General features: G+C 46.9%; 1 protein-coding gene across 1 annotated transcript in view; it reads right to left on the bottom strand.

Annotated features, from left to right (window-relative positions):
- Positions 1 to 3,259: 3,259 nt before the first annotated feature.
- Positions 3,260 to 24,745, bottom strand: part of EEPD1 (endonuclease/exonuclease/phosphatase family domain containing 1) — a 69,013-nt gene continuing 47,527 nt past the window's right edge. The window contains exons 3-7 of the mRNA XM_054191455.1: positions 17,380 to 17,490; positions 14,036 to 14,170; positions 12,598 to 12,730; positions 7,333 to 7,527; positions 3,260 to 7,220 (exon numbers count right to left, since the gene is read on the bottom strand). Of these exons, the coding sequence (XP_054047430.1) occupies positions 7,021 to 7,220; positions 7,333 to 7,527; positions 12,598 to 12,730; positions 14,036 to 14,170; positions 17,380 to 17,490 (774 nt within the window). The 3' untranslated portion in view covers positions 3,260 to 7,020. The remainder of the gene's footprint in view (positions 7,221 to 7,332; positions 7,528 to 12,597; positions 12,731 to 14,035; positions 14,171 to 17,379; positions 17,491 to 24,745) is intronic.

The following is a 24,745-nucleotide window of genomic DNA, read 5'->3' as shown; positions in this document are numbered from 1 at the left end:
CTCCTCTGGCCTGTGCAATGCCGTGGGGCTTTGGAGGAGAAACAGAAGGCACACACGAAGACCAGCCCCCCTGCTCTAATATCGCAGAGCTGGGCTCACATTCAGGCCCTGTCCCAACAACGCCCTGAAAATTGTGCTTGGAGGGTCTCATGTGCATACATTAGGGCCCAATTTCCATCTCATGCCACATCCCAAACAAGAGACCAGTCAGGCTGTCTCCTCCAGCTCACCTGATTATTTCTCCTGCTTGGATTTTTGCCCTGGTCTCTAGCACTCATCCTCCAGGCTGTGTTTACTTAATCACAGTCCTGTATCTTCCTTTTTATCTCAAGAATACGTTCACTACCACAACATCAACCCCTGAGCCAAGAAAGTAAGTCCCACTCACCCACCAAAAAAAAATGTATGTGATCTATGAGTCAACCTCTTCCCCTCTGCCCCCCAACCTTGCAATATTTAAAAGCTGAGGTCCCCTGTATTTTTGATTTTCCTTTGCAGCTTTCAGAAAAGAAGCTTTCCCTGGTTTGGGCAAGGTTTTTCACCAGACACACAGAATCACGTGGAGAAGCCTCTAGCTGTGATTCACTTCTCCATCTGCTCTCCCATCTTCGTCCTTCCTCCTGTCCCAGCCCTTCTCTGCCCCATGCTCCTCCAGCTCCCAGCGTCCTTGCTCAGACATTCCTCCACCATTCTCCTTAGGACCCTCCATGTCATGACTATGTCCTAGACTTGCGTCACTTTGGGGAGAGCCCGTGCCATTCTCATCTGTCCATCGGCATGCTCCTGCTATCCCCCCCGCTCCCTGTGTGTTTGCAATCTCTCACACATCCCCTCCACCCCCCTGACTCTTTGAGGCTCCTTCACGGCTCCTCGACTGTCCCAAGAGCAAAACAAATCTTTTTCCTTTTGTTTTGAAGTGAAAAACATGGTTAAGCGTAGCTCTGGTCACACCTTGCCAACCCGGAGCCCTGCTACCTTCCTGCTGCAGATAGAGAGGAGCAACAGCGGGTCCCCAGCCTGGTGGGACAGGCTTATTTCTCAGCGTAAAGCAAAGCATGGTCTTACAAACAGATTTACTACTCTCTCCATCCCGGAGGTGATAGATAGGGAAAAGCATGGTGTGTATCAGCTGACCAGTATTGCCACCCTTTGGGCCTCCACATACGCCCCCATGCATCCCCCCCAGGCACAGGGCAGAAGGCAGGGAGGAAACCTAGCACAAGTGCTTCACCTCCAGCACCACCCAAGGGAGCACTTGGGTGGATGAAGACAGGGTGAGAAGTCCCTTTAAAGCAGCCAGGGAATCCTCACGTGCAAAGAGGAAGAGCATCATGACCACAAAATTACTAGTAAAATGAGTAATAGTCCTTCAGTTGATAGAATCAGGTTAAGGTTCTCCCAAACAAGAGTCCGCAAGAGTACCGAGATGACCAGCCAGGCACATACTGTGAGTGATCTTCGTGGGAGTGGGCCGATCACGTCAAACAATATGAGAAGTGGGATGTAAAGTAACCACCCAGATGCAAGACAACCCCTCTTGTCTACCAGCGTGCCAAGGGATGAAGGAGGTCTGAAGGGATGGTCTGGAAAAGGAAGAGCTTCCTTGAAGGTCACTCCCTAAAAAGTGGTGGCAAAGTGCTCTGATAGCTCAGTGCTGGTGCTCCTTGTGTTACCGCTTCACACAAAGTTCGAGCGATATTGCAATTCAGGTCTGTGCACATTCCGTTTGCTTTTTATACAAGGTCTGTGTATTCATACAAGCTGATAAAGAGACACCTTTGGGCGTCCCTCAGGCTGGGAACATCTCAGCATGCAGGGTTACGAGATGGCCAGAAGGACGGGTCAAAAGGTTACCCAGCCACACATTTCCTAAGTGCACACGTAACCTGCGGGTACTCTGGACTAAGTCCTTTTAGCGACTTTGATTTTATGCAGGAGATTTTTTTTTACTTCCAGATATGAAGGTAAAAATAACTTAAGGCTTAAAAACCTAAAAACCGAACAAAATAATCTCATTTTTTGTTATAACCTGATGAGAAAAGGGTCCAATTGAATGCGCATGTGTCTTTATATTGTATACCATGCTATATACTTGTGGCCTCTCGTAAGAGGCACCCAACCACAACCTCCTGACTTTGCTTATAACCAAAGCAGTAACCAGCAGCAGCCAACACGTTGCTGGGAACAGCAAAAGATTTGTAGCAACACGTCCGTGAGGGTACCTGCCATTCCCTCATACAATATATATTCTCAGTGGCTCCAAAGCTGTAAGCGGTTAAACCTTATTATCTCCCAAAGTGTTTAAAGTGGGGGAGGACACCCAACCCAACCCCACATGGGTCAGCAGAGGAGCTGAGCAGCATCACAGGCTACGGTAAGGAGCTGAGGGCTCTGTCGGAAATTGCGGTCACCTCCTGCTCTGTGGGACGTGGGACACAGCCCAGAACTGCTGAGTGGTCACAGCAAGAGCCGTGCAGCCTGCTGGCAAGGCGGCTCAGTCTCGCCCCGAGAGTGGTGGATTCACAAAGTAGTCGCTGCTGCATCTCTTCTGAGGACAAAAAAAGCTGCTGCGGGCTGTTTCCCATGAGAGCGCGGCTTCAGAGTCAACATGACTCCTTGCACGGGGGAGAACTTTGCGTTTTGCTTCGGGAAAACAAACGAACATGATCCTCCTGAGGAGTTTTTCCCATCTAGAAAATCTGTGTGAAAGTGTGAAATCTGGGAAGTCAAAGGCCGGGAAATGCCTGCATGGCTTTGCCTTGCTTCCTGCAGCCAAGGAAAAGCTCATAACCTAAATATGAGATATTTCCACCCCATTCCTGAGTGCTTGAATTCACGACCTGCAGGGAACAGCAGCTGCTGCCCCGAGAGCTCTGCTTCCCATCGTGTCCAGCTCCTGCCCGTGCCCAGCGAGCTCCTTCAAGACACCAGTTTTAAAACCAAAAATCAACTAATTCTGCAATGAAGGCATTTAGATGTCTAGGAAAACCTTGAAGTCCCCTGGGCTGATCCTTTTCTGACCTTTTCTAGGAATGCTGAGCACCAATTCCCATGAGGGCTCAAGAATGCCAAGACCAAGGCAGGTTACCTCGTGTGATCCAGCTTCCACTCCTGCTGCACCAGGAGTCATTCAACCCGCTGCTGCCATGACCCGATTCTTGGAAGTTTATTTCCAGGACAGTTATTTAGTTGTGTTTGATCCTCAGAGGATTTTAGCAGCTCTCCAAAAGACAAAATACTCCTCCTATATCGCAGCTCCTTCTTTTTTTTTTTTTTTAGGCCGTTTGCAGCACTGCTTGGTGCAACAACACTGCAAAGCCAAGTGACCAAATGGACAATTTGCCAGATAAATCCTCCTAACAAGCCCACGGGACAAAGCAGAGGCTTTGCCCTGAAGGAAACAGGTCAGAGAAAATAGGAAAGGAGAATAATTTGGCTGTGGATATTTTAAAAGCCTTCGCCATGGGGAGCAAAGAGGAGAGGCCTAACACCAGACGTGCCGCCCTCAGCCTCCACGAGCGGGGCCCTGCTTTAAGCTTTTATTCCAGCAGCTGCTAAAAGGTAGAAACTGAACTTAAAAACTCTTCCGTGCCCCACCAGGAGCCACCTCTCCTCTCAGAAGCTGCCAGGAGGAGGACAGAGCTCCCCTGCAGACCGCTGTGGGGTCTCACCAGCCACAGCCACCGCAGGGACCATGGGCTGCACATCAGCTGTCCCTATGTCACCTGGCCAGGGGAAGTCTGAGGCTGGCACGTGTCCGGAGGAGGTAAGAGGCAGCGCTTGGTTGTCAGGAAGCCGCCAGGCTCCACGTGCAGTGGGCAGGGAAGAGCTCCACCACCCTTTGCTGTGCCCAGGTGAGCTGAACTGCCTTCCAGACGTGACCATACTTAGGAAAAGATAAACCTGGACCAAATCAGTCTGTAGCCATTGGTGACGCTACTTATGAAGCAGGACCTAGCCTCACAAAATTTGGGCTCCTGAGGGGAGCTCAAAACATGCAAGGTGTAGAGCCTGCATCAGGCCTTTTGCAAGAAAGGCTCACCGTTTCTGTGCTGCCTCCATCGTTGCTGCCTACCTTGGCGCTGCCAGGGCAATACAACTACAGAAAGCTGGGCTAGCCTAGCTTCTACTGTAAGCATCTCAAAATAAAATTGCTTTTAAGGTTTGCTCCCACAGGCACAGGAGGAAGTCGGCCACTACTTCAGCTTCTGAACCACCATAACATGACAAATGCTCTCAGGAACTCCCAAAATCCATCCGGCTCACAACTACTTCATCATCCTCCTAGGACGTCGCACGCAAAAACCAAAGCAAGCTTTTTAAAACCAGTGAAACCATCGAGATGGTCAGGCACTGCTGCCTCCCAACACGAAGTAACCCAGGCACGTACCTTGTACTGATGCTCCATGCAAGCAAGTGGAGACCCGTAGGTACCAAACTCCTCTGTCCTCCTCTCTCTGACCCTGTAGGACCTACCTTATTTCAAGGCATCTTTGTATTCACCAAATAATCACCTTTCCACAGCTCCCCACTTCCTCCCACCAGGCTGGGCTGAGCAACCTCTGGTCTACAGACCAGCCTCATTAACCTTTCCTACAGCTCACACATGGGTTACTAGAGTGGCTCAGCTCGTTTCCCTTGCCGGCAGCCTGTGCTAATCAGCAACTCATCAGCCAAAGGAAGGGACCTTCCAGCGACTGCTAGCACTGCTGCTTGCAGATCACCACCCATACAGGAGAATTCAGGTCCTTCTCTAGGCTTTGGTGGCTCTGGATTTATTTACACCTGCAGCAGACCAAATGGGATCTGGCCCTTTGAAGTTTTATTTCTAGAGCTACAATGTCATTTCAGCCTCCAAATTAATTTACGTCACACTACCAAACACTAGTTGGTACAAGAGAGTGAGTGTGTGCTTGGGAATTTACTGCCGCTCACCTCATGTGATAGTCATTTGACTAAGGCAACTCTATTGCATCCTCACCTATATTTTGCAGTGGTCCAGGAAGAACTGCTTGGGGGATCTGGTGCCACTCAAATTAATGGGGGGTAGCAAAATCATGCTTGGTGGAAAAGGAAAAAGCAGCACCAAGGATCTAGAATGAAAGCTGTAGCCGAGCTCTCCCACTAGTTTCTATAATGAGCAGGGACAAATGCCTGCACCTCCCATTTTTAACAGGAGATGCTGAGCAAGTAAAGGTATATTTTTGGTCTGACGCTCTGAACTCTTAGTCATTCACTTAACCTCTTGAAATGTCAATGAAATCTCCCTCAGTCCGAGAGTCACACCCAGACTATTCCACCTTCCTCTGGGTTTAGTTTTGCGTATAGTCAGAAAAGCTGCTTGAAATATTCAACTGTGTGAGTTTCCATGTGAATTTATTCAGTTGTTGCTACCTGAAATGAGACGATATTTCAGAAAATTAAAGTGATGAAAATGCTACAGGAATATGATACTGTTTTGCTCTAAACCCCTCAGTTACAACATCTCCATCAGTGTGGCACTACTGTCAGGAGTAGTTTTCCCTTTATAGCCCAATGAGTCGTGCCAGAGCGCTTTCTTTCCTCCTTAGCAGCAAAATGTGTGGTCATCTGCAGCCTGGAGCAGAAAGCGCTGGGCTAGTGGGCAGCTCAGCTCCTTTCACACTCAGCCTATTTCTTTTGCAGATGCTGCGTTGCTTTTTCTAGTCCTTATATGTTTCCCTTTTAGGTCACCATTTATTAATTGCTACTTGAAAAATGTTACATAGGTGGCAAATTTAATGCTCCATCCCCGGCACTGTGATGGCAGCTTGCTGACTGAAGTCCTCCCTGCCCAGGACGTGCACAGAAACAAACCTCCTTAGAAGCAGACCCCGTCCCTGCCACGTGCACCATGACCATACACTGTATTCGGGCTCCCTGTTGCGGTGCCTGGACCAGGCTTATGCAGCAATGAAGCTCAGGAAAGTGATGCATAACTGCCTGGTCTTCCAGGGGGAGAAACTCAAAACCCCTAAAAGATCGATGGGCAGAGGCTGGTGCAACACGTGCATCAGCCTTTGCAATGACCATGTGAACATGGGCTCGCCTATAGACCTCCCACTCATGTATTACCTATCTATCCCCGACACAGAGTCCTGCTCAGAACACCGACTCCTACACAAAGGCTCAGGGCTACATCTCCTCTTTGATGCCAGTTGCAAGGCCAGAGGACAAGGGCTGTTCCTGCCAGATTCCCAACAGAGAGCAAAGCTAAGGGCACTGGAGAAGTGGACCAGAGGGACAAGTCGGTGGTTTCGAGCTCCTGAAGGCCAACATGTAGGAAAAAACCAACAATGAACGCTGCACGTGAAACAAGCCAAAGCCAAGCTTCAGAAAGCCCTTCTGGGGCAAAATGCACCCTGCCAGGAGCATCCAGGTGCATAAGGAGAGAGGAGGGGAAGGAAGAGAGGCGCCCACATCCCCACGGGGCTGTGGAGGAATGAAGTCTCTCCAGGCTGAGCTGGAGGGACCACTCAGGCCTCACTTCGGGTCACGTAGGGACCAGCTCCAGCAGCTTTTGCAAGTTCTGAACAGCATTTGCAACCTGCCAAGAATTTCCACAGTGTCTCTCTTTTTGGGGCCTCTCTTATTCCCTCAATTTACAAGGAGGCAAAGGAAAATAACCATCACTCCCCCCTCACCCTCACAGCAAAGCCCTCCTCGGCTGCATTTTAGCAAAGATCCTGTACAGTATTAAAAGTACACTTTATTTTCTGTACAATTCTCATCCAAATCTCCAGGCGTGGAAATGTCCTCTGTGTCCCCAGAAAAAGTTGCAAATTGCTTCACTGCCATGAGCCCCCTCAGACACCGCACAACTGTCCGAGGAGGGGCACAAAGCCAGGGCCACCAAAATCAAGTGCTGATGCTTTCTAGGCGTGGGGAGGAGAGCGGGAAGGAAGGAAAAGGGGAGACAGTCCTGCTCTGCCGCTTGAGCCACGAGCGAGCAGAGCCTTCGGCTGCACCCTGGGGGGCAGAAGAGGCACCCTCAAGTTCACGTCATCGTTCATGCTTAGCGTGGGAGTCGTTGCGTTCGACTGTCACCCCGTTCCCATTCCGTGTCACCTCCTTCCTGCTCCAGTCCTTTTCCAGGTAAAATTCAGCGAGCACGGGGCAGTGGTCCGAAGCCACCCCACCCCAGGACCAGTTATCGGGGATCCATGGGTTTGTAAGACCTTCTCGCACAACAGCCCAGTGGCCTGCAGGAAAAAAAAGGATCACGGAGAATAAGGTAAGTGATATGGCCCAAAATTTGACACACAACACTAACCTAACTAAAGGTCACATGACCTCACTAAAAAGCAACTTCACCTGTGAAAACCTTTTTCAAGCTCCGACTGATCCAGATGTTATCCAGCGACTTGGACCCTTGTGGGTTCTTTGTGCTGATGTTGGTGAAGGTGCTGGAAGGGACCAGGTGATGGAACTTCTCCTTCCTCAGGATGTCATGGTCACTGCTGTCAGGGGCCTGGTTAAAATCTCCGAGGATGATGACATCTTTTTCTCCTAGAAAACAGGAAAAATAGAAATGAATGGGAGGAATGGGCACGTATCGGTTAAGTGCAAGAGGGAGAGAGGATAAATGGAGGAGGAAAAACACAAATACTGAGCAGCAAAGCTGACTTCACTCTGAACTGAAAGGAATGCTGTTTAAAGTCTTTTTCACTGGCTATTTACTCATGGCTATTAACTTCATGACAATAAAAAGCAGCCAGTACACATTTCATGCTTGGTTTTAAGCATCATCTCATTTATATTGGTGTCTTTTGTTTGCTATTCATTGATAGTGACAAAGACAAGCAGTTCTGGTCTTAGAGGTTTTTAGAAATCTGTGACTCTGTAAGCTTATTTTTTTCTTTTTATGCAAGAAACACATATTGGCTTCAACCTGTCCTGTGCACTGGGGAAAGAGGACAACGCACATGCCCCGGCACCCATCTGAAACCACTGGCAGAAAAGTCTGATAAGACAAACTCAAGAACGCTTGCAGCTGACCAGAGATGTTGCTGTGTTAAGAGCTTGGTACTAGAGAAGGAGGAAGATGCTAAAAGGGAGGCACAAATGCACCAAAAGTTATCCCAAAGCTGACTTCAGAGAAGAGAACTATGAGAGTCTGTAAGCTTTTTCCTTCCTGGGATTGAAATCTGGGAGGAGATGGGTTGGATGGACAGATTGCTGTACCATACCTACTGCTCACGGATAAACCTCCTCGTTTTGTGCTGTTGCTGTAGAAGTAGCTAGCCAGGAGAGGGAGTGCAAGTTCAAGAATAAAATTTGTTCCACTCCTGTCTTGCACTCCATGAAAAGATGAACTGGGGAAGGGCAGGAGAGACTGATAGTGTAGGACTTACAAAAATAAATTCTTCAAAACATGCTCCTTGCTATGATGCAGAGGGGCGATGCAAAGACAGTGAAACTATTTGTGGTTTCTCTACCCTTTGCAACTCACAAATCATATCGGAAATGACATGAGGTTTAAATATTACTCTATAAAGTCTTCATGACAGGGGCCTTCCCATATTTAAAAGAAACAAAAAACCCAAATCTGAACCTGAGCTGTTTTAAACTCCATCAGAACCCAAAAGAAAAATCACGTCTTGTCTAATGGGTCGATAGTGCTTGCTGGGAGCTGGCAGTTTTGCACGCATCTCATCACAAAAACCCAAGATCTCTTGCTTGGCAGGACCAGGAAGCCTGAAATGCGACCGTGTCATCTCAGTCCTTCAGGACTAATGCTTGCTTAATGGCCCAGGCAGCGCTCAGCTCCTTCCATGCTTTCAGCTCCGCCACGTAAGTGGGGAAAGGTCATTACAGAAACCTCTGGAGCACATCTGTGGGGGGTGGGGTTTAAAAATGATGGGATCTTAACAGCAGTATCTCGATCCCACACAATCTAATCTAATCTAATCTAATCTAATCTAATCTAATCTAATCTAATCTAATCTAATCTGTTCTATTTATTCCATTCCATTCCATTCTTAAAATACTCTCACTTCTTTTAGCAAATCCTCAAACCTATTTCCCTTACTTGAAAAATATATGAAAAAACTACACTCAGAGGTGAAAATTTTAACTGACTGCTCCGTTCTGAACAGTTTAGAAATAGCAGACCCAGCACCTGGACGTGTGCTCCGCAGGAGGTAAGAAGTCAGCCTGCGGCACGCCAGGGAGGAAATCACTGTATTCTTCACCCATTTAAACTTTTGCATGCAGAATAACTAAGCATAAAACCATAATGCAGCATAAAGTTGACAGACGAAATAGGCTGGAGCATGTCAAAGAAGCTGAAACACAGTTTGCCATCGGGGAGGGAAAAGATTGCTTCTGGTCCCCTCTCACAGGAGCTTCTGGGGCTCCCCATGACCGTGAATCACTGGGGAAAAGGCCGGGCAGTCCTGCGCTAATCAGGAAAAGCAGGCAACACCAATTTTCTAGATAACCACCGACTTCATTTCCCTTTGTCCTGGCTCACTCTCAGCCCTTCTCCTGCCTCTGCCAGCTCCCGCAACAGCAACGCCAGGCACGGCAGCACAGCAGTTTCATCTCTTGTCTGCCTCCCGAGACCCCGACAGACATCAAGGAGCAGGAGGGAAGGGAGCAAACCTGCCTGGATCCTCCTGGATGTCCCTGGGTCCTTCAGCAGAGGCAGGGAGCAGAGCCACCATGCAGCAGCTGCAGCTCCCAGAGGTCTCCCGGGTCAGCCTCAATGCCTCTTAGCCAAACTTCGCAAAAAGTCCAGAAGAATGCATGCCCTTGCCCGTAACGATCAAAAACCGGGGTCGCGATGTCCACAGTTACAATCAGATGGGGGGAAAAAGAAAATTGAGACAATGCTACTGGATGTGAAAATCACATCAACGCTACGATGTGATTTTCCTCTTTCGGATGAGACGAGAGTTTCAGTCTGGCAGGGCTCGTTCCTCCTCCAGACTGGGCAGCAGAGGCTGCCAGAGCCAGGGGCTCCTCAGCTGATGCAGCCTGTTCCTCCTTCTCTTCCCGCAGGAGGCATTAGCAAGCACTCTCGCACCAACCCAGCCTTTGCTGCGAAGGTCCCTCTCACAGATTATACCGTCCCATGAGGACCCAGAGCCTCTGCCTGGTGGCAGACGGTGGCATATGGCCCACAGCAGACAGGCACGTCTCCCATTACCTCTCTGGGGTGTTCCCACACGCATTCAGACCCACCAGGCTCTAAGTGGCCCTGCCCTCCTCAACAGGGAACTCTTCAGGTGAGGAGAAAGTCCGGTCTGTGTGCAAACGCACCTGCAAATTCACCGAAGCACCAGCGACTTTCAGCAGTTTCTGCGGGTGGCTCCCGGCCAGCAAAGCAAAGCAAAACGCTGCCTTAACTCAGCCCTGTGCCACAGCAGCTAAGCCCCGTGTGCCAATGCTACCAGCTGAGGGACTTCCAGTGCCTGCAGAAAGTCTGCAAGGTTGAAATCTGCTCCCCCGCGGGAACCAGAAAAATCTTCCTTTGCTTCATGGCAATCCAAAGAGACACCTGTAGGACACTCTGCCTGACTTCCCCATGCCCCCAACGAGTCCCCTCATGAATTAAACAGACCCTTAAGCCCCCAGACTCCCTGGACAGAGTGAGAAGCAGATGATGAGAAGGATGTGATGGTACATCATCTGCCATGAGACTCCCTACTGCTTCTTAAAGGTCTTCTGAGCTTAGTGCCCAATGCACAAGTAAACCACGGAATACGGCTAAGCCAGATGGGAGAAGATGACTAAGCCAAGACCCTGCTCCCTGGGTCCATGCACTACCAACACAGCCAGAATAGTGTCTGTGTGCCACCCATGGTCGCCACGCTGAAGATGAACAGGAGGAGGAGTATTTGAGAGAAGGCAGAAGGGCTGCTGCAGGGTGTTAGCTATGAGCAGCAAACAGCCACCACACCTCTCTGGTACTGCTGAAGGGGAAGAAAGAGGGAAGAAAGGAACCAGGACCCACTGGTCTGATGGGAGAAATATGAGGACACTACTGCTCTGCATTACAAGAGGCTGTGGGTGGTAACCAAATTTCTTCAGACGCTCACGTGCCTCTTCGTAAGAATGAAAGATAAAAGAGTAGGCATCCGTTAGCAAAATGGGAGCAGAAACTACAATTTACTGCAGTACCCACAGACAAATCAGTTCTTATTACCCATACTTTATGGATTGATTTGGAAGAAATTGAAGGACGGCAGTAATTTTACGCATGACATCATTGATTTCGGCAGGGTAATTCAGTACTTCAAAGTAACACGTGTGCACTACCATTTGTTTACAAAACAAGACCTGCATCCCGCAAGTTCAGAGGAATCTGAATCTCTCCTTTTGTGAAAGACTAGGCCAAGAAAAAACATGCTCCAGTAACACGCCTACCATATGAAAATAAAACCATGAAATAAAGAGGAGCCCTAATGTGCACAGTCTAAATTTAGATGCAGCGGAAATGCAACCCCATTGACTTCAGAAGAGCTACACATTTATCTGTGTCTCAGTTCAGCCTTTGGGGATTAAACAAACGATCCTTTTGTTTACCTTCATCCTTTCCAGTTTCAAGGTACGTGGACAAATACTTAAATCAGTAGCACTTAAAAATAGCTCTGACTGACTTCTTGCAGCTCAAAAGGAAAAACAATAGAACACGCATAAAACCTGCAAACATCTCTTGCGTTATACAAGAGGGATATTAATGCTTCCAAGTGACCAACCTTGCTAAACTGCGCCAAGCTGAAAATCATCACGCAAATAACCTTGTAACCCTTTTGCATCTTTGTTAAGCAGTAAATGAAGGGGTAGATTTTTCTATTCCTATGAAAAGATCAGCAACATTTTGAATCTGAAACGTGCTGCTCTGCTTCATAGGAAATCGAGTTTCATTTGCGAGCTTCAGAGTAAGACGCGCATTCTCAGAAATGAGGTAAAGCAATTCATATGGCTATCACACAGCTCAAGTTTGGATCTAAATTCTGGTGTCTCTCATTCTGGTGTAAAACCAGAGCAACGTATTTGAAACCAACACAATTATCCTGCGTATTACATCCAGATCCAAAGCAGGATTTAGTCTCTTTTCTCATGAACAGGCATCTCCAGATTTGCAATGGGTTTTCCAAAGTGCTTCCAATTATCCAAAAGTAAATTATTTTGAAATTTATTTCGAAAAAAATCCATTAAGCTTTGTTCTGATATCAAGTAGGCGTCATTTCCACAAAACACTTTAAAATAGGGTCTTAACTCTGGTGTCTTTTTTGGGGGGGAGGTCTGAACTTGCTCTGACATTGGGTAAAATCAGAAGGAGCTTCATTTGAAAAAACAGTGTCAAAGCCAGTAGGATGCCCTGTGCTGTTCGTGTTAATTGGGAGAGACAATAAGTCAAGGAGCTGGGGGAAAGCCCGTTTGCCAGGCTACATACACATCATTCAAATACAAATACCAGTAAAGACAATGTAGAGCTGATGAGGCTATTTCTGAAACCTGCGTTGAGACAGATTTTATTTTCTTGTCAAATTCCTTTTGATTAGATAAGATGACCAGCGTGCATGTGATAGCTGTCAGGAAAAAAAAATCCAAACCCAAACGCCCTACCTTTCAGAGTCTCCTGCAAAGTTTGCGCAAAGGCTGCCAGTTTGTGGCTGTCGTGGTTCTTCCCGGTATTCTCTCCGGCCGAGGGCGACAAGACCAGATGAAGGTTAACCAGCGTTAAATCATTCATCCCAGCCTGGGGGAGGAAGGAGGAGAAATCAATGCTGTGCAGACAGGGCACGGAAAGTCACAAAGCAAACCCAGGTGCCTGTTCCCAGTACTTTTGGTAGTAAATCTGGGTGCCTAGGACTTACTCTGCTGTGTGCCTGGTGTGTTTTGGTTGGTCTTGTTTTTCGGAGGAAGAGAGGGAAGGTGTTTTGCAGCTCTGTTTGCAATAACCTGATACTCTTTCAGTTCTGGGGAAACTGGTTTGCATAAGCAAGCCATGGTTGCAGAATGAAGCTGGCTGCTTATGAAAATCAGTTTATGCACAACCAACTGCTAATAAGCTACAAATAACATGGTGGTCATTACATGGGCTAATTACTACCCCCTTGTGATTAGCCTTGGCCCGTCACGAGAGTAACCAAGAAACTTAATGTACCTTGAAAGGAGCTGTTGGCTCCCTGCAATCCTCTTACCTTCTGGGACTCACTTGGCACAAGTAATACTTACTCCTAATATTGACCTATGTTAATTATTAATTATTTTAATATAATATTAATATAATTAATAATAATGTATTGATAATTATTTTATTCATGCTTCTCTCAAAGCATTACCAGAAATGTTAAGTTCCCCAAACTGGACCCTTCCATCACATCTCATAGTGTGGAGATGGGCTCTCTCCACTTGGATGTTCACTCAAGCATACGTACGAGAACACTTTCCAAAATGCATCATGTTCTTTTAGATGGGTTAAGCCTAGTGAAAAAGTTTTAAAATGGAAACTCTGCAGTATGCCAGCAACATAAGACAGATTAGCCTGAGTCTCTCAGGAGCACTGTGCCTTTTATATATATATATGTATATATATATCGACTCTGTCTACACTTACACTTCTCCACTCACCATTTGTGGCACTGACAAGAATCACAGCCCTGTGTCTGGCTGCTGCTGGCTACGCACCTCAGTTTTGCTGTGTTAATTTGGCAAAAGCAGAATAAGGTGACTGGTGACTTCTGTCACGCTCTCAGTAGCTGTGGATGCTACTGAAGATCCACCAACCCGAATGCTGCCTTGCGGCAGGGTTTGCTCCCACAGGAGCTGAAGAAAGGACTAATTCTGGTGATCTGCCATGCCCATAAAGGCCCTACGTGGGTATGGTTCATGGCCTTGACCTACAATCAAGCCACAAGACAGTGCAGAAGTGACGAGATGGGTTTGAGCTTCCAGCAAAATTTTTATCTGTTAGAAGACTGTGTGTCTTTCCGGTTTCTTACCCCAAATTTCTTAATAAAAGCTCAATTCTGCAAGGGTTGGTTCACATAATGGTGGTTACCTTGAAATGTGCAAGATACGGGTGAGGATATGAGTGCCTCCCATTGCCATTAGTCTGTGCACTCTCCTGAGATGAAGCATCTTTCAGTTCAATGCCAGCTGTTGTATCCCAGAGGAAGCCAGAATACTCAACTCCCTGGATTTAAAAAAAAAAAAAACAAAAAAACCCAAACAAACAAAAAAAAACAAACAAAAAAGAGAAAAGCTAGTAGTAAAAAGGTAAAACCAAAACATTCTGCCCAAATCTAGCTCCCTAGGTGAACCTTTCACCCGCAAGCTCCAGTACCACTGTTAGTATTGGCAGTGGTGTACGTCACTCCCAAAAGATGCAGAGGCAGTAAAAGATGATGCAGGTTTATATTCGGGGCTTGGCGCCTGCTGAGGGCAGGGAGCCCAACCCACTGTGCACAAGCGTAAAGGAGAAACAGCATCCTAGGCTATCCGTAAGGGATAAAGAAACAGGTAGGAACACTTCTTTATCTCACCCCGGCCAAAAGTCCCACCAGGGAGGAACGCTTCCTGGGCAGCCCCACTGAAAACTGAGCACGCTGAGCTGAAACACGTATTGCTCTGCTGCTCGCAGCCCCTGGCGCCTGTGACGCCGGCCGGGAACTTTGGCACTGCTTGGTCCAGCCAAGGATTTAATAACCTGTTTTATCTTATACAGGTGGGGCGTGCTCAGGACTGCTGCAGGGCTGAAACATAAAGATGCCGCCTCCCGTGTGCGTGTTTGGGCTGATACGGTCCCTCGTTTCCTCCCAGTCTCAGCAAGGCATCGGATTCTTCTGAGCATGGTCAATAACGCGGTAGTTTATTACCCATAGGGTTATTTGTCTAACCCTGAGCTCAGTGCCTCGTGGTCTCACTGGCTGACTGCTGGGGCTTGCATTAGACGATGCTGCATGCAGTTCTTCCTTCTCCCCACGCCGTACGCCACCTCACAGACTTCTGTCGCCCGCAAGCTAAAAATACGCGGCCTCCTTCAGTCTCTTGGCGCGAAATCTGGTCTAGACCTCTCAGCCCTGTCAATCTTCTCTGTCTCTTTTCCAGCTCAAATATTTCACGCTCAGCTCTCCGCTCCTTTCAGCTCTGTTTCTATCATGCTGCATGGGGGCTTTTTTTTTTGATTACTTCGGGACATGGAATTGGCATTTTCAGAAAGCTGCCTGCCCCAGTTGCACCAGCAGCGACATCTAATTCAAAGCCTGTCAGTCTCCACTCCCATCACCCAGACACCATTTTCCTTGGTATCATTCAAACCTGCTTCCCTTAGCGAATTGTAGTTAAATCCATCTCAAGGAAGAGTTTTCTCCATTTCGGCTGCAATAAACAGTGTTATCTGCTCTGCTGACTTTCTATGAGCCTTGAAAGAACGTATTAAGGTTGGCTAAAATCCTTTGGTAGATTCTTTAGATAACTCACCTTTAAAGCACTGACAAAATTATTCCACCCGTCCGAAGTCTAAAGTCTGAAAACTGCTATAGGAAAAGATGTGGAAGAATAAAGCAGCTGTCAACAGCTGCCCGCTATTCCCTGGCTCCAGACTGTACATCAGCCTGGTGGACAAAAGTCGTTGCTTGGTTGAAGGCCAAATGCCTGGGACGTGTGGAAGCACGAGCCTGATGCACCATCCGCCGTTTTGCACTATTTAGCCCTATAGAGCGTCCTGAGATCGGCTTGTGCTGAAGATGTTATACGCTCAGGCTTACACTACGTTACTTCACTGTATTGTGCTTGTGTACACGATGTTCAAACCCGATGTACCCACTAACTAACCCAAGGGGTAGAAGAGACTTTTTGGCTTAGTGGAGGGTTCTCCAGCACAGCCAGATTTCTGTTAAAGTGGCTAAAAGGAAGAGTTAGTAGATAACATTTCTATTCTTAGCTTGGCCACAGACTTCTCCCATAATTTTGGGAAGCATTCATCCTTACATCCCTACCAGTAAAACAAGGCAGATGATGATTTTTGTTTACTCAGCCCATAGTCAAACTTTCATTGTTATCTTTGGAAATACAGCTCCAAAAAGAACTGACTAAAGATTCTGGGTTTAACATAGAAACTCTGAGACAATTATCAATAAATCTTGGGGGGAAAAAAAGAAAAAGCAGAGGGAACAACTTCAACAACTTTGCACAACTTTTTAAATTCAGCGTTTTAATTATCTGGCCTAACAAGAGATCCCAAAGGAAAATTCCAGCCAGGAATAAAAATGTCCTGAAGGGGACTGGAATTAAGCGTGAATTGTGTTAAACCTTGGACACATTCAGACCCTCTGTGTCTTTCTAGTGCCAGCTAGAGTCCAGTCGTCGTGCTGCTCAGGTGGTGTGTTTTGCTTTGTGGGTTTTTTTTTTTCTTTCTTTCTTTCTTTCTCAGATTTTACTCAGAAGGGCAATAAAAGGAGGTGCGTCTCCCAAAACACCAGTCCAAAACCAGTGAACGGTGATGCAACCTGATTTGGAAAAGCCAGATTGAGGAAACGTGGATTCTGAGCAGCGTGATTATGGGATACAACTGCAGCCATGTCTTTAACAGCGACAGCGCTCAGAGTAGATGAAAGACAGCCTGATGTACTGCCAGGCACCATTCATTACGTGACAGGTCTCGGTTTCTGCTTCTACCCCACAACACCACCCACGCTGCAATAACTGCATCATGAGAACGATGCCATTCGGCAACAACAGGCTCGAGCCCAAGGAGGACCTTGCTCTGAAATCTCATTAGCGCCCTTAAAGGGAAAAAAGAGATTTCCCTTGGGAGAGACTACTGCTTTGGGGCATTGTTAGTGGTGTCCAGCCCAACGTAGCTATACCTTGAATACTGTCAAAGGCAGCAGGTGCAGCTGTCACCACCCTACAAATTAGAACCCCACCGCAGCACATATATATATTCCCACGGCAGCAGATGCTGCAGGGAAAAGCAGAGTGCAGCACGGTGCTGATTTCCAACGGAGTCTGCAGCATATTTTAAATACCTGTGCAGAAAAAAAATCAGAAGTACTGCAGCCTGCCAGGGGCAAAACCAAGGACTCTCCTTGTCCTCATGTGTAGCCTTTCTTCTATGTTTCTATACTGTTTTTATGCACCGTACCTCCCCCAAACACACACCCCCTCCTCCTTACAAGTGTGCCACAGGCTGAGGAAAACAATTCTTCCAAAAAAATCAAGCGCACAGTCAAATTGAAAGCTGTAGGAACAGTCAGCTTAAAAAACAAGAGATGCAAACTTTGCCAAAAAAGATTTGCAAAATGTTTTGCCTTAAACATTCAAAATATGTCCTTGGTTAGACGGGGGGAAGAAAAAAAAAAAAAAAGCAAAGCCAAAGTTCAGACTTAGGGATTAATGTACCTTGTGTAGCTGGCCCGAGGGTTTTTCGGAAACAACACCCTTCCAACATCCTCTAGGGCCCTTCCACTTGCGGATGTTTGGCAGCGTCGGCTGGTTCAGCTCCGTACAAAACTAGAGAGAGAGGAAAGTGGGGGTGGGAGGAGAAGAAAAGATCAGTTTTGTAGGGTTTAAAACAAAAAAAACGTGCAAAATAAAGCATGTAGTGAGGCATTGCTAAGACACGCCATGGGGCACGGGCTGTGCTCTCCGCCCTCCCTGAAGGCTCGCAAAGGAGGTGGTCTGGGCCACATCCCAGGCTGACACCTCTGCCTGGACATCACTTGGAGGGAAATAAATATTAAAATAGCTCAGTGCAAATGCTGCGAGTACAACGTTTCTCCCTCAGATTCTTTTTTTTTTCCCCTCCAACGCTACTTGTGTGACTGCAAGTGGGTTTCCTCTGTGCCGCCTCCAAACATGCTGACTGCACCGTATCCCACCCCTTGAGGAGCTTCATGGGCCAGGAAGCCCCTGTGGCGTGGCTGCCTCCTCTCCAACACCAAGGCTGTCAGCACAACACAAGAGGAAGGGTGTAGGCCAAGCTCAATAGCTGCCGTTTTGGGGTTAAGAGTCTGATTTTAAGCCTGCCAGGCCCCTGGCAGCACTGAGATGAGAGGAGGACCTTTCTCCTCACCCCATTTTGGGCTCGGCATGAGCGGAGAGCCGAGTGACGAGCCCATACCTTGATGGCAAAGAAGCTGAGCATTTAGGCTAAGGAACCCTGAACGAGTTATCATGCCCAAGGGCATGCGCGGGAGAGACGATAGATTGGAGGAAGGAGATCCTTAGTTCTGTTGGGTATGTTTCAACGTCTGCATTTCAATGGGCAAGTAATAAACTGCAACCATGAAATGCGTAGCAGAGGCAAACCCCATAAACTGCTGTGGGAACTCTGTCTAAAGTTTCTGGCCTTTTCGGAAATGTTGTTAAAAGAACAGCTGCCACATATTCACCCGGCATTTTGCAGCCGCGCATACACCATAGATGCTGTAATACCACCGTACACACTGTATACCACTACATGGTATATTAAGACAGATGCTTTCTGGATCGTTGAAACTCCCTGTCCACAAAGGGATCATCTGCACACTTCCACACAGATCCAGCAGATCTTTTGATGCTCCCCAGAGGTGTTTTTCTTCCTGGACACTGCTGTACAGCCACAGCACGTGGACATCTTTACGTGTCCATGGCACACAGTCAGAGCTATAGCGGCTGCGTTCGAATACCCAACAGATTGGGGATACTATAACTGTGGATGCCCTGGAAAGCCCCCAAGTCCACCTGGGTAACATCTTGAGACTGACATAAAAAAAAATTAAAAAGAAAACCACTCCATGGCCCGGAAAACCTGGAATCTGAAACCCCTCAATGCAGACAATATGGAACTGTATCCAGAATGTCCCTCCAAATCAAGCAGCAATTTAACAAAGAAGGATTTTCAAGGCAAACAATAACCTCCTGTACACAGTGACTCTGCCATGGGACGTGCCAAACACAGTTCAAAGAGCTGCAGTGACAAACTGCACCGATATAAGTGTTCCCTACGTGGGTATCAGCAAAATGATGGGACAGCTATTCCCATGTTTACTTTATCTTTTGTTTCAAAAATAAAAATCAAACCCTGCTCTTTCAACTAACTGCAAGTTCAGCATCCTGGAGGCTGAAGCTGTAAGCGCTGAATTCTCAGATACAGGCAACCCAGCAACCCTTTTTTGCCTCGGAAGGCTGAGAGTCATTTTGGTTGCACACCCCAAGCAAAAATGCTTGGCACACCTTTCAAAACAGTTTTCTGAAATGCAGAGATTGGCTGGGGTTCCTTATTCAAGATGTGGCATTAACGTACCGTGTTATTCTCTGTTATATACCTTCAGGCAGCGCTAGGGCTGGGCTGATGTATTAAGCGAGGAGGCACGCAGGGCGTTCGCATGGCCTGGGAACAGAGCTCTGCTCTCAACTGATTGCCAGGTGCTACCCTAATAAACACAATAAATCACGGCAGCAGGAATTATTCATTCCTGATGTCATTACGATGACTTTAAACAGCGTGAATTCGGTGAACGGGTTTTCTAACCTTTAAATAACTTAAATCGGCAAAAAAAGATTGTTGAAATTAGGAGTTCAGCTGTATCCCGACAAAAGAGTTAAGTTATCTCTGGGTTGCAGCTGCCTAGAAAGTCCAGCCAGCACAAAGGATATGACAGGGCTGAATAAATCCTACAGAAACCATCACTTTATTAAAAAGAGCATCTGCAGTCGACTAGTTTGAATATTTTGTTTCTTCCAAATTGATTTTTTTTTTTTTTAAGGCCTTGATTGAACTTTGCTCAAACAAAAAGATGACAAATAAGATTACACGGTTTGCTCAGAAAAAAAGCCAGCAGCCTGTTCTGGGTACGGTTGCACCAATGGAGAACTTGGCCTACAGCAGCTGACTTTAATCTGCGCCCATTTTCCAGGGCTTACAGGCACACAGATTTCGAAGCTGTGACAGCATACTTGCTTAGGTCATGTTTATTTGCTGAAGTGAGAAGGGCATTTCTCAAATCATGTTGTTCTGCCCACAAAACCCAACATCAAACAACATTACGCTTTCCCTCGTTCAGTAAAAATATACAGACAAGCTCCTAGTCCACATCGGGAATGAAAAAAATGCCTTTCCTCCTTTGCAAAACTAAGCTAGAGCTACGCCAATCCCTTTGAGGAGCAGTTCTTCAAGTGGTAAAGAAAAATCAAAATTAAAATCTCAGTCAACCGGAACAACATGTTGTGGTTTTTTCCCAAAAAGAAGTTCTAGTTTTGTTTTTCTCTGGAGCCTTTCAGGCTGCAAGCTTCCTGAAATTCAATCAGCTTCTTCATTAAATCCTACACACCCTGAGTCAAAACTCAGACACAGACCATAACACCACCAGCACCAGGGATTATTTACGAGGATGCCCTGTCTCACACCTACGCCGCCACGGCCTCTCTTGCAGCTGGGTGCTGGTTTTTGTGGGATAGGCAGAGCTGCCAGGGAGCAGGAACACGGAGCACCAGGCTCCAGGCATGCTCTAGGCAAAGAGCAGCCTGTGCTCTTGAGAGGTCAACCCCCTTGTGCCAGGAACATGTCCGTTGCCCCCATTTAGCCTGCAAAACGCCAACAAGGGCCACCACCCCAGGAACTGGGACAAGCCCTGTTGCCTTTCCTCATCAGCAACACGTCATTTTCCCAAGACGGGAGGATCCAAAGATGTAATTGCTCTTTGTCCACCCTGATAAGGAGCCGGTGCCTGCTGCTCCCAGCCCCACCAGAAGCAGAGACAGGTTCAGGAACGAGCTGATGACTGACACTGGAAAAGAACGAAGGGCAGTTGGAAGAAGCTGGGGAAATGCACATTTGAGGAGGGACTGGAGAGGGGAAGGAAACGGGTCTTGGACTAAACTGGGAGCAGGGAGAGGAACATATACTGGGCTGGCATGTGCTAGAGACCATAAGGGAGTCACAGCCTCCCTAACACACCTATCTGCTTCCCCAAGACACTCCAGGCACTGCCAGCGAGAGCATCTGATTTGTGCATTAAGCTAAATCTCTTCCATTGCAGTAACTCTGCACACTAGGAGAGCTGCCAGCGAGCACCCTGCAGGAGCCCACGAGCTCAGGGATCTCACCTTTGTGAGAAGAACCGCTTGTTCTGGATGCCCTGGTTAATCTTTGTGTTCTTTTGGTGTGCTACTTGTGCAGCCAGTCCCAAAGCAGGCACAGCAGGGTCATCTTTTCCAGATGACAACACCACTCCATGCTGAACATCTTTGCCTGTTAAGCGTTACTCCTGTAATAGTATCTCTGGTACCAACACTGAGCCAGCGACCGCCCTTGGGGTGAGCATCTTTTGCTTGAAAAGAGGGTGCGCTACTCCTAAACCCTGAGGAAACCAAATGTGATCCAGGAAAACAATGTCTTAGGGCTTAATAAGTTACACATTTGTTATTAGCCAGTGATTCCACTTTGGAGGACACTTTCATTTCAGATCTGGAGTCAGAGCAGAGGCTGTAAGGAGGACAAGGAAAGAAGGAACAGTGAGGAGGAGGAGCTTCCAGGGTGAGCCTGTTGTTATGGCACAGTACCTCTCAGTAATCATTGCCTGAACTTTAGAAAGGCACTCAAAGCAATTAGTGGTCTCTTTTGGTTAATTACCACAGAAGCTTTCAGGCCAAAAAAGCACTGCAGTAAAGGTAAACAACAACTTACTTCATCAAAGCAAAGGTGATTTTAGTTCCTCTTAACCAAGAGAAGAGATGAGAACTAGGGAATAAATATTCCGTTTCTGAATGTCACATACACACAGTTCCTTTATTTTTAACAGGCACTAGACGAAGCAGCTTTAATGAGTACTGGAGATGCATACGAAACTTCCATCAATTCCTTATCATTTCAGCTATGTTGAGGTGTCTTATTAGTAAAGATTTTACATTGTCGGGGTGAAAGAGATTGGGAGTTTGAGTGTGGGCGCTGGCAGTAGTTGAAAAGGAGACCCTGGTCAGCAAAAAAATATGCTAAACTATATTATTAGGTGAAAAATCACCCCCTTTTTTCAAATTGTAGATCCTGGATAAATCTTGAAGTAGAAATCTGGAATAGTGCATGAAAAAATGTAATCCTCTGGTAGTGCACTCACTTTCCTGTTACTTTTGAGGGACCTCTCAGTAGTATTTCATGGACTGGAGGAATCTGCAGGTCATGGGCTGGAAAACAGCAAGTTAAGGACTGTTCTGTGCTACAGAGCATCTCCCAGTGATGAACTTGGTGCTTCAGGAAAGGGTAAACAGAAGAGCTTTAAGATACACCTTGTAAATTGTGCAGTGGCACTCGAGGAGAAGCCCCCTCTCCAATAAAACTCCCATCCTGAAACATGATCTAATATATTTCTGATAGAAGATACAAGAAAATTGACAGTGGCTTCATGAGAACATCTGGCACTGCTCTTTTTGACTCAGTCTTTATATATATATATATTTTTATATATATATATATATATGCCTTCCCTGCTCCATCAATGGGTATTGTATAAGTTAAAAATGACATTCCTGGAATTAAATGCGCGTTATCCTTTCTTTTCTTTTTTCACCCAAGTGGCATGTACTTTTATTTCCAATTGAAAAAGTAGACTCGAATACCTGTAGTTCTAATTCAATCTACCACATACAAGACACAGCCACAGTTGGTAGACCGTAATGAAGCCTGACCTAGAAAGCCGGGGGCAGAAAAGTTATAAGTATTTCTGAGAACTTGAAATCAACACTTTTGTTTTTTAGTAAAGTATCCTGATTTGACACCGGTGCTCCAGAAGAAAAAGAGTGTTTTGTAAGATAGCGTTTGTGAGGAGGAAGAGACTGAGTCAGAGGGTGGAGAGATTTGTGGGTGTTGTATTCTACTGAACTGGCTACTGAGGTAGGGGTAAGGAAAAGCCAAAGGCTTCAGGGCTGTTGTCCTGGTGCAGCCACACGTGGCAGAGCAAGGCACATCAAGAGGGGCCAGGATGCTCAACGCACTTCTGCAGCTCAACAACACTGCATCCACCTCCCACGGGCAGGGGTGACTAAGGAAGGGGACACAGGGGAGCATCAGGCCTTTCAGTCACATCTGGATTCTCCTATAACCAAAGGTTAACAGCAGGGAAGAGACTCAACGTTGGATGCCATTTCCCACTGACAACAGTGTGGTCTCATCGCTTGTTTGCCTTTCCCTCAAGCGCATCCCTTTCCCTTTTGCAGAAGTAGCCAAAAAATACACACACAAGAAACAGATGCACCCACTGGCGTGGAGGATGCACTCGCAAACTCTATTCAGAGGAACCATATAGACAACACAACGGAAAGTCAGGGTGGCCCTACGTTGAGATATAACATTTTTCACATGCCCATTCAACTAGTCCTTTCTAGGAAGTCTTCACTAAAGATTGCATAATATTTGCTGCTTGTGTTGTTCAAGTATTGATATTACATAAAGGCAAATAAAACTTGGCAGGTGGATGGCGGTCTGACAGACAGATAATTATGAGTGTTTTCAAAGGAGAACAACCCCCCACCAGGGAACCAGTTTCAGTCTCAGCCATATCTACACATTTGTGTTGGAAAAAGTTTTCTACTTCTCACTCTTGTACATAATTGTACGTAATTCTATAATGAAGTTAGAGCTGAAGAAATAATAAAAAAATTATAAAGGTTAGGAGAAGAATTCTAGGATGAAAAAAAACCCCAAAAGATAAGGAACCAATCTACTGGAAGTTCAGCAGCTGCAGAATTACTCCTGGAAAGCTGATCTGCCCCTTCTGCCATGCTAGCGTGTACTGTTTGCACTGGGTCATTGACACCTGGGGCAATACCTTCCCATCCTTTATCTACGGGTTTGTTGTTCCTAGAGCTAAACCAAAACATCCAGATCGATGACGGAATAAATCCTTGCCACCCTCCATGTTCTTCACAAACATTACCTAACGCATCCTTCAAAGAGCTCTATAAAGTTGTGAGCAGCGAAATCAAGGCGGAGCCCTACAGCACTCCCAAATCCTCAACCAGTGACTTTCTTCAGAAATAATACAGCATAGGCGCAGTCATCACCTCTACATGCCTTTGCACGCTATGGACATACAGAGCTCATTTGTTGGGATAACGTGCATGCACATTGGGGTCCCAAGTCCTGGTCCATTTGAAGACACCTACGGCTTTTTCATCAACTCAAGCAGAACTCATTTTTTCCCCAGAAAATGTACTGCTTCTGCTTCTTAAAGAGTGTCCCAGTAATTCAGGCACCCAGAGAGGAAGGATTTCCTTCCTCTGAGGATCAGATTCTCACTCAGCTCCCAGATAAGCACTCCAGGCACCACATTATGGCCTGGAGAGCAAACATTTACCGTACTGCAGCCTCGCTGCCCGGGAGCCACGTGACGACCCCAGTTCCCAGCTTTGCTGCAAAGACCACTTCTAAGCTTAATACTTAAAAAAGGAAACCTCGGGGACTGAGCTCCTCAGAGGAGACAGGATGAGGAAGGCTCATTTTTCAAGCCCAGCTATACATAGGCTAGAAACTCAGTTGTCCAAGCTCTGCTTTCTTCCAATGGGGCTAATTCTGGCTCTGTAGAGAGGCACCGCTCTGCTTAGCTGAGGAGCCTGACAGCAAATTTCCATCATTTAGGCACCCCTGGGGTTAGGCAGCAGCTCCACGATGCTTGGCAGGATTGGAAAATTTTTCAAACGGAAGGCATCGCTTCCCGCGTCAGGTATCTGAGCCCCTTCATGAGCTTGGCCCTGTTTGAACTGGCCCATGGATGTGAATCCAGCTGGACACATG

The sequence above is a fragment of the Rissa tridactyla genome, chromosome 2 (genome assembly GCF_028500815.1).
Source record: "Rissa tridactyla isolate bRisTri1 chromosome 2, bRisTri1.patW.cur.20221130, whole genome shotgun sequence".
Classification (NCBI taxonomy): Eukaryota; Metazoa; Chordata; class Aves; order Charadriiformes; family Laridae; genus Rissa; species Rissa tridactyla.
This window is presented reverse-complemented; position numbering and strand designations above follow the sequence as displayed.